Below are 10,277 nucleotides of genomic sequence, written 5' to 3'. Positions count from 1 at the left end.
CCAGTTGGATAAATGCTATCAGAAATCCAAAAAAAATTGAAAAAATGAACAAGCTTGAACCTGGACATTACTTCAACAAGAAATAAATAGCCTGGAGTTCTGTAAAATAATCTCATTATGAAGTTTACATTCTCAAATTCTACAAAATAATATAGGTAGATGAAAGTACTCTTTAATGAAATGAAGAATTGTAGAAAAGGAGTAACGAAAAATGAACGATAAAACCTCTGGATTCTTACGTATAGTTACACGAAAAACATTGTTATTACATCAAGTGTTGGTTCAAGTTTCCAGTTCTCTAGAGTGTGTAATGCATATTGCTACTAACGTACGCGATGATTGAGAAGCTACTTTCTACATTCTTGAGGAATTGTACGTGTGTATACTTATAACTACCAACTAATAAAACTGAGAGAAGCAAAAGGGAAAGGTTCTAAGAATGAGCTGAACACATTGTTTACAACTGTTGACCTGCATAAAGGTCCATTACTCTAGAGGTTCTGGAATGCACCTTCTTTTTATCGGAGACGCCAAGCCATTTCTTGATAAGCTCAAAAACTTTCTCATCTCCTAGTAGTCCCCTGTGACCAGCCTGAACTCCTACTCTTTCCACTGCTTCACAATTATCAGCCTGCGGAATTATCAGCCGAGGGTCAGCAATCAACCAAGATATTGAGTATTCGTCATAGTGTCACCATTGACGCTATCTCCTCAATAAAAGGCAAAATATCACACTCCTAAAAGTAATGTTTCTCTTATCTATGATATCATACCACATAATTTCATTTGAGTTCCTGCTTAAGGCGCTAGTTCGGATGGAAGCCCTGATCTTTTTTTCTTTTTCTTAATTAGTATCAGACTCTGTTTACTTAAAATACCAAGATACCATTTTTTCAAAAAAATATCTGTGGTGTCCAGGCCAGCTTGCGCAAGCCTCGACTAATTCCACAGGGTACTTGTTGCCTCGCACCAGCCAAGATACCTTTAATCTTATAAAGAAGAGTAAGAAAAAAATAGAGAAGTGAAGAATAATACCATTGCTGATTCAGCTGGAACAGTTCCATCACCATCCACGAAGGAATATTGGGGCTAGATCACAACGGAAATAGGTAATAGTAAGTAGAAAAGCTTCAGGAAGCATTATATAACAGTAAGACATGCTCTTAATACAGAATGAATTTCATCTCCATGCACATTTCACACATTAGTCGCTATCCACTCCCCTAAAGATTCTGGATGTAGTAGAGTTTTGTTGATCACTTGATTACAAATCACAAACACAGAGAAAAAATGCAGAATGTTGGAACGTCATAATGTCACTCATACTAGCAAGGAAAAAGAAATGAAGTTAGTTACCATTGTATGGCAGACATTTGTTAGGTCCTTGATTGGAGAAGCTTCTGAACCGTAACTACAAAAGAAACATGTACACCTCAAATAGTGCAGAGCCTCAAACACAAAGTACTAATCTGTATGATAAGATACAGTTACGTACCTGACATCAAAAGGTGTATCAAAAGATGTCCCATAGATGTTATATAAGGGAATCCCTTTAGGCAATTGAGCATCATTTAAAATTTTGCGAGTACTAGCTGCCCAATCAAGAATTGATAAGTTGAAAGGTAGAGGCACTGTTTTACCATGTAAGTTGAGCTGCAATTCAGGAAAAGGGGAAAAAATTTAAATCACTTGCTATGGCACTGCACTCTAGTCATAGATATGCATACGAGAAACAATTTGTATCAGCATCCAAAACCAATAATGACAGCTGACAAACTCAAAAGGTAATAATAACAAATTATCCATCTATCTTATGTATGAGACATACGTTCTATTTGTCCATCCTTAAATGGTTGCTGCCTTCCAGATGATGACAAATATATCACCCACAAGTTTCAAAATTTCATATGCATAGACCATGCTAATTTATTATTATTTTTTTTTGGGGGGAGGGGGTAAATAACAATGTTGATTCTTTAATTTGGTGCCAAAGCAACTTCTTACCGATTCCTGTCCTCTAACAAGACAAATAGAAAAAGGGTAACTCAAGTTTAATCCTAACCTCTAAGCCCTGCAAGCCTGTCTCATAAAAATGAGCTTAACAGGTATTTGACACAACGCATGCAAGGAAAAGCTCATGGTCATTTGAAGTATTATAACAAACAATATTGAAGTATTTTTTTTAATTTTAAGTTGGTAACATAACAATATTGAAGTACTACAGCACAGTTATGAACATCATATTTTGGCTAGTTATACCCGCACGTAGTAGTAAAGTGAGCATAGAGCAGTTACACTCTTGCTTTTGGTTGAATTAAATTTTTTCCTCTTAAAAGTACAATCAGTCCAAGTGGCACTTCTCAGCATCATTGGGGCGGCTGCTCTAGACAAAATGTCACACGTATTTTACTTAAGCCTCATTACTTTAGCTTTGACTAGTTCAAGCATGCATGAGATCAGGAAATGCTTTCTCAAAAAACAACAAGCCTGCTCATTTTAATAGCTAATTGCCGAGTTGGGGAGATTTAGAAGTGTGAAACTTAAAAACTGGCAATATGAAGTTAATAATTCTAGTGGCTAAAGATAGCTTGGAGATATACCTCATTGGTCTTCAATGCTTCCTCAAAGAGAGTCACACTTGTGCTAGCATCATAACGTTCTAATTTAACCACTGTATTCCCATCCTTGGATTTTTTCCGCCATACCAGAATTTCAGGTTGCTTTTCCCACTTGAAGTCGGGATTTGGCAACATCTCATAGATTGATGGACACTCAATCAACTTGCAAAGAATTAAACTTGAGAGTAAATCAAGTCATCTTAAGAGAACTCTAAAGACAGAAAGGAACTATGACTCTAGTCGGCATCTTAAGGATGAAAAGATAGACAATATTTGCAACATTGACGGACACCATATCATAAGAATACAAGAACTACCAGGTGAAAGAACAGTCATCCCCCAATCAAACAACATTTCCAGTTTAACTCATTGTATAGATAACCACATGGTTTGAAAGATGTATCAGTAAGATTAAAAAAATTCTGGCAAGGCCTAGCACTACACTTTGAGCATTCAGTTTCCGGAACTCTTCTGATATATTCTATTTATTTTTTTATCAGGTATATTCTATAAACTATCTAGGGCCATTGAAGATATGACTGAAAACGTTGAGGAAGATATCTTTGTGCGAGATGATGCATATGAACTATGAAGTTAGACATGCATCGAGCGTAGTTCGTATTTAACAGCTTCACTTGATTAAAAAAGAACTCGTCTTCAGTAAATAAGGAGGTAGATAGATTAAATTCATCATCCAATGCACATTTTTCATCTAAATCAACAAATAAGGAGCTATTAGTAAACTTAAGCTTTGTTTTTCTGCAGAAGTTATTAATAGGGGGACTTGCACAAGTTTCCTAACCAAGAGAGGCTTACCAATTGATGCATTGTCCACCTTGACACAAAAAAGTTGCTTTCAAATCCATCAACAAACTGCACTCCAGTTAAAAGAGAATCATTAATGCATCCAGGAGCACCTGTTTACAAGAGATGAACAATTAGCATTCTGCACACTTGTAACTCACAGTTTTGAGGTTCAGGAGCATTACTTAAGGACTACGAACTCTCGCCAAGGTAATGTTTCACCAGAAATCTGGAAGAAAAAAGTAATATATTCTTTTATGAAGCTTGTACTGGAGTTCGTAAATACAAACTTATCATTCCTCTAATTATATGCGATACTAATACTACTCCTTCCGTTCACTATTACTTGTTCACTAATCCAATAGATTTTCAAATTTACTTGTGGCTTTTAACATATCAAGAAAAGACAATTATTTTTTTCCATGTTTTTCCCAATACGTTAGTTACTTATTCCCCAAATCATTTTCCAAGACCTAATACTAAACATCAATTAATATGGGTATTATAGTAAAATGTTCATATTAATTATAGTTTCTTAAGGGGCGTGCAAAGTCCAAACTGGACAAGTAAAAGTGAACGGAGAGAGTATTTTGCAAAAAAAAATAAAATCTTTAACAATGATTCAGAATTAGAAGCTGTAGATTGTATTCAGTGCAACTATTATCAATTAGTTATTGGTTCTTTCTTATACTTATGTAACTGGTACCTCCCCCCCCCCAAAAGATAAGCCTAAGCTTCTGATGCTGCCTGACCTTCTCTAGTTACACTGATCATCTACTTCTTTTATTGTTGTTGGAGGGGGAGGTGGTGCTCAAATATGGTAATCAAAGTGATATCACTATATGCGTTATCTATGCATCCTCAGACTGGTAAGAAGGATATCTTAGCTAGTATCCTAGCAATTCAAATTAGACATCATCTGCAAAAAGTTGCTAAGAGAAAGAAAGAAAAGTTACCTTGAAAGGGGGTGGCAATGGTAATCCACTTATTCACATACTTGGAAAATACCTGAAAGGTAATTGTTTGCATTTAGGGATGCCACTCATGGAAGAGTGATAATTCTAAATCAAGAAGCTAGGCAGGAATGAAGGGAGACAGAAAAGTAAAATAGAAAAGATACATGGGCAGAACAAATAGGAAGACATTATCTTAAATTGGAGAACATAGGTGACCAACGGGAACAACAGGCCAAACCGCCTCCTTTGTGCACACCACTTATGACACATCAAACTTTATCTTCTTATGATTAATATAACTTGATTAAATGCTCTAGGTGATCTACAACTGAATAAGTATCAAGCAATTGCACTTACATCACTATAAAGAGAAATGAAACATTTGATTAACAATCCACCCATGGAATGCGAAATAATATCGACTTTTCTTCCCCCAGAAGCTTTACAAGCTGCAGCCAACTTTTCTTTCAGGTCATTCATTGCCTTGTCAATCCTGCAACCATGTGCTAACCAGGTCCCTTAAGTGTGATGATAGTTTCAGCAGAAAAATCAAATAAGGCAAAATCGAACTAAGCATCTCTTGTTTAATACCATCACAGTCAGCAACTTATCAAATAGTAAGCTATAATACAGTGCAATATGACATAGTGGCAATGGAAATTTCAGCGGTTTAATAATACCTATTACTTTGGCGGAAGTCATAACCAAAACCAAACAACGTAGTTCCCTTTTTATATCCACATTTGACAAGCATATCAATCATATCATGAAAATGGTATACACCGGTCAAGTGTACACACTTAACCATCTGAAAATCAAACACCAGTAGAAGATTATGATCTCATTAAAGGAAAGTACTGCAGAAGAGGAAAAGAAACAAAAAAGACGAGAACATATATTTACTTTTCGCAGGGCATGTAGAGCTAAAATAGATGAGGCAAACTACTGTTTTCTTTTTGATAGGTAATACTAACTAGTATTTCAAAATTCAAAGAACTTCAATATGTCCTCAATTATGCAAGCAAGTAATTCTCACGATTCATCATCCATAGTTCACAGCTAGTTAATTAAATTTCATCGTCATACCAAGATCTGTTTAGAATTACTTAAGATCCCAGTTCTATTATTGCTGCTAATAGAGAAGGGGCCAACTGGGACATGATATGTAGAAGGAATATGCACAATTGGGAAGTGAATGATCTGGTAGATCTTTTTTCTAGACTACAACATTGTCACATTGATCCCCAGGTAGTTGATAAGTTCAAATGGGGACACCAAAAAGGAGTTTATACAGTCAAGTAAGGGTACCTACGGTTATGCTCTAGAAACCCCATGATAAATAACTGGCCCTGGAAACTCATTTGGAGGACCAAGATCTACACATTTACAGAGCTAACCCCTGTAGAGCTAAGACGGCTTCAATCCTTACTCTTTATCCCCATCTTCCCCCAGGCTACCTCCTAAGGTTGCTTGTTTTACCTGAACAGCTCTATATGAGGCATGTCTCACCAAGACAACACAAAGAAAAGGAAAATCCAGCTCCCAAACAGATGCTATATGAGCAAAAAAGAGGTTGAAACCCCCAGACACCTTCTTCTTCATTGTGAGGTAGCCTCAGAATTATGGAGTATGTTTTTTTGTTTTCTGGTCTCAATTGGACCACACCCCTCACAGTTAAGGATGCTTATGAGAGTTGGAGCCTATGGAAAGTCGACAAAACCATCAAGAAGATCTGGATTTGGTGCATTTGGTTAGAATGGAATAGGAGATGTTTTGATGGAGAGTCGGCTGCTTTAGGCAATTTGAAGGGTAGATGTATTGCAAATTTGTTTAGTTGGTCGAACTTGTATCCAGCTGTTAATGCAAAACAACTTCAGGGCTTCATTAACTCACTTGTTCTGGCTTAGATGGTTTGTATAGTTAGCCAGAGAATTTTTGTAAGCTCAAATGCCATATCTTGTAATTCTTGCATCTTCTTGATGTTGTTATTAATACCACTTACTTTATCAATAAAAGACTCATTTTCACAGACTTATCTCATTGGCCAATTTCCTTTCATAAAAGATTTTCATGTGAGGTACAGGAAACTACTGAAATGAAACCAGAGGCTGAGAGCCAATAGTCAATATCCGAGACAAAAGAAAGTGGAAGTTTTGTAGGAAAGGATAGAAACTATTTTTGACAATTAGCCTGATAAATTTATCAATTTATTTCCCATGAAAACTTCTAGAACTTTATTGCTACAGAAATTGAAGAGTAAGGGTGGCTGGCCCTACCATTTCCTTTTAGCCTGTAGCATTGCCTGAATCAATGTAAAATCCAGTGATGTCTTCTTTAAGAAGAAAAACATTCTTAAATCCACAATGGTAATCTTGAAATTTATTTTACTCAAACTTCATGCTCCATTCAGTGTTGTCAAAAAGAGATGCTTTTAAGCCCTAAAGCTCAGGGTAGGCGCTTCACATTACTTAGGCTGCACTTCCATGTAGGCAAGTTAGTAAGGCATGCACCTCATTGCCAATAAGTTATATCTTGAATAGAACAGTACTAAGCATAATTGTGATTGGCAAAATGATTTTAAAATTGTCAAGGAAATCATTATGAATGAAGTAGTTAGTCTATCTTGCATTGCATATACTTTTTTTTAATTCTTAGTTGCGCCTTCTTAAACTAAAGTCCACACTTCAATTGCGCTTTACGCTTAAAGTCCCCATAGACCTGAACTGCTTTTTAAGGCTCTTCGCCTTTGAGAATACTGGTTCCAGTGATTACTTTTTTTGGGACAGGGAATTTTTCTTTGTATATTCTGCATCTATATATACAAAGGTGATATAGATATTGTCAAGATTCTATCAACTCCCCATACAAATTTGACGTAGCAAAACTACAATTATTTTTTTTGATAAAATGCGATACTAAAGCACATAGATATACACTTGTGACCACTTGATGATGCAAAACATACCAGTGAAGGATCCAAAATGTCAATTGCATAGAGTCCATAATCATCTTGTGGGACTACTATCTCTGTGCTATCATCCAATGCCTCTGTATACCCTGAATATCCCACATCAAAACCAACAATAAGATACAACAATTTGCCCAAAAGATTTAAAAAAAAAAAAATAAGAACTTGAATGCATACTCTATACAATCTTTCCAGTGTTTGATTACTTACAAGTTACAATTGTATGAAACAGTTCCCGTCACAACTCAAACGACACTCTCCATTTCAATTTGATTGTCCTACTTTGCTCTTTAGTCCGTTTAAAAAAGAATGTCCCTTTCCTTTTTTGGCAACTCTTTAATTCTAACTTTCCACGTTCCATGTTTAAGATCACAAGATTAAAAGATATTTTGGTATATTCTACATATCATTAGTTTAGTTTAAGATTACGAGATTCAAAAGTCTTTCTTTACTTTCTTAAACTCCACACCAAGTCCAAACCACACAAACAAAATGAAACTGAGTCAAACAAATCGAAACGAAGGAAGTACTTATGAACAAAATCATTTATTTTGCATATATCCAAACAATACCCATAATCAGTTGTTTTAACCAAAATACTAAAAAAAAAAATTACTATCAAAACACTACTATCATACTCTATATTCCACCTTATTACAACAACAACAACATACTCAGTGTAATCGCACAAGTGAGGTACAACGAGAGTAATGTGTATAAACTATTTCCGATAGACCCTCGATTCAACTAACACATATAAAAAACCACTAAAATGGAAACATCTTCCTCCAACTCTACATTTGTGCTAATAAAAATCATTAAATATGTATAAATAATCTATTCAAAACTCATAAACTAAAAATCCAGAAAAAGCCTAACCTGTTTTTGGATTGTAAATTGACCATAACTTTTTTTTGAACTCATGTTCAGCTAGGAGAAGTCGGACCCAAACTCGGGTCTCGAAACTGCCAAATTTCTTACTCTTAGAATGGAGAATGGACCCGGCAAGACCCGATACCAACAAAACCGGGTTTCTATCAGCAACAACACTGTCACCGGAGTCGGAGCTCCAACCCGGTAACAGACAAGAGAAATAATCTGTCAACATTTGAAACTTCGCCGGAGCTCCGAACGGCGACGGTTAACTTTCCGGTGTGGTAGTTGAGCTGCTGAAGTGAAAAATAGCATGTGGTTAATTGAAGAAAAATGTCCTTTTTTTTTATATTTGTACAAAAAAAAAAGTTTGGTGGACCAATTAATTAGTCCTTTTGATTGAAAGAAGACTGGAAAAATGTAATAATTTGGAAAATGATTTTTTCGATACTCGAATATTTATCGAAAATAATCTTTACGAAAGTAGAAGTAAGCTATACGTATACTTCATCCTCTCCCATCGCTAAAATAGTGTAACAATTGGAAATTATGATAGTAAAGATGTATTTTGATTTTTTCAAAAACTGAGTATTTATCTAAAATAATTGATTATAAAGATTATAAAGAAAGCAATTTCAAAGATAATTGATTAGCATAACTTAACCAAACACCTTTTAATTAAGAATTGAAGCATTATATCGATTGAAAAAAAAAAAATCTTTTTTGGTGATAAATCTGAAAATTTCTCCAAATATATTTTTTATTTATCAATATCTCTTGTTCCGTAAGAAATTTATTCATATCTTTTTTTTGCATTATTTTTAGTTCTTTTTTTTATTATTTATAAAACTTTAATCTCATAGATTTGGATAAAATGACACGTATAAAGAAGAAGACAATATTCACAGAAATCAGAAGTCCCATAAGCAATTAATAACAAGCCCCACAAGAAATAAATAAACAATAAATAACCATCACTATTTTTCTAGATATAAACAACGCAATCACCAAATACAAGTTCATTACTCCCTCCTCCCATATACTCCCTCCGTCCACAATTGTTTGGCAGGTATATTAAAAATAGATGTCCAAGATTAATTGTCAATTTAAACAATTAAGAAATAATTAGTCACTTTTTTCCAATTCTGCCCTTAGTGATTGTGTAGTTCAATTGAAAAGTTATGTGGACTTTTGATATTCTTGATATAGTAGAGTTATATTAGTCAAATTACACATTGTATTAAATTTTCCTTGAGGGATGTGCATGACCTTACCTGACAAACAATTGTGGACAGAGGGTGTAATAATTCACCCCTTTCTAAAAATAGTTGGACCAAGTTCATTAATATGCCATTTTATAAAATTTATGCATAAATTATCATATTTTGCCAATTATACCCTTTATTGATTAATTAATTAATCTTAAAAATATATTTACTTTGACTAACCTAGGAAATCTACATGTAATTAGTTTCATTGGGAGAGTACTTCATTCATTAATTAACTACTTTCTTTATTCACTACTTATTCTATAAAATCTTATTTTGAAAAAAAATATCAACAAACAAATTAAAATAAAAGATGAAAAAAATTCAAAAATAATCTTGAAAGTTGAAGCTTCAACAAATTTTATCAAGGAAGATGACATTTCAAAAAGTTTAAATGATGTAAAAATAAAAGACTCAACCAAAACCCGTGAAGGCCAAATTGAGAAAAATAAAGATCCAAATAAAGGAGTTATGCACCATTTAAATAAAATTGTCGAACTAGAACTAAAATTCATTTGTCGTCTAATTTCATTATCAATAACATCAGATTCAGCAGGAAAATTTAGATCAATTTGAAGTAATGGAATTTGAATATTTTGTGATGTTGTCATGTTTGCTTTAAAAATTTATATATAAAAATATAAAAAAACATTTTACACAAAATATATAGGAAAATTGAGGTGGGAAAAATTTGATTTTTAAATTTTTTTGGATCAATTGGTGAAAAAATTTGGCTCCAAAAAGTAAAATTTAAATAGTAATCTAAATGCATTTATATTTTTGAAATCTA

At 34.0% G+C, this 10,277-nt stretch overlaps 1 protein-coding gene across 1 annotated transcript; it reads right to left on the bottom strand.

Annotated features, from left to right (window-relative positions):
• Window positions 1–212: 212 nt before the first annotated feature.
• On the bottom strand, window positions 213–8,509 carry LOC125837283 (phospholipase A(1) LCAT3). Its single transcript, XM_049516448.1, has 11 exons — window positions 8,226–8,509; window positions 7,344–7,435; window positions 5,059–5,186; window positions 4,736–4,871; window positions 4,379–4,430; window positions 3,435–3,535; window positions 2,601–2,780; window positions 1,496–1,653; window positions 1,357–1,411; window positions 1,036–1,089; window positions 213–631 (listed from the first exon to the last, which is right to left on the bottom strand). The coding sequence occupies exons 1-11, from the start codon at window positions 8,452–8,454 to the stop codon at window positions 458–460; spliced, it is 1,359 nt and encodes a 452-aa protein (XP_049372405.1). The 5' UTR covers window positions 8,455–8,509; the 3' UTR covers window positions 213–457.
• Between the last annotated feature and the right edge of the window lie 1,768 nt (window positions 8,510–10,277).

This window comes from Solanum verrucosum, unplaced genomic scaffold (assembly GCF_900185275.1).
Source record: "Solanum verrucosum unplaced genomic scaffold, falcon-dt-bn FXZP01000165.1, whole genome shotgun sequence".
Classification (NCBI taxonomy): domain Eukaryota; kingdom Viridiplantae; phylum Streptophyta; class Magnoliopsida; order Solanales; family Solanaceae; genus Solanum; species Solanum verrucosum.
Note: the sequence above shows the minus strand (reverse complement) of the source record. Positions and strands in the feature narration are given on the sequence as shown.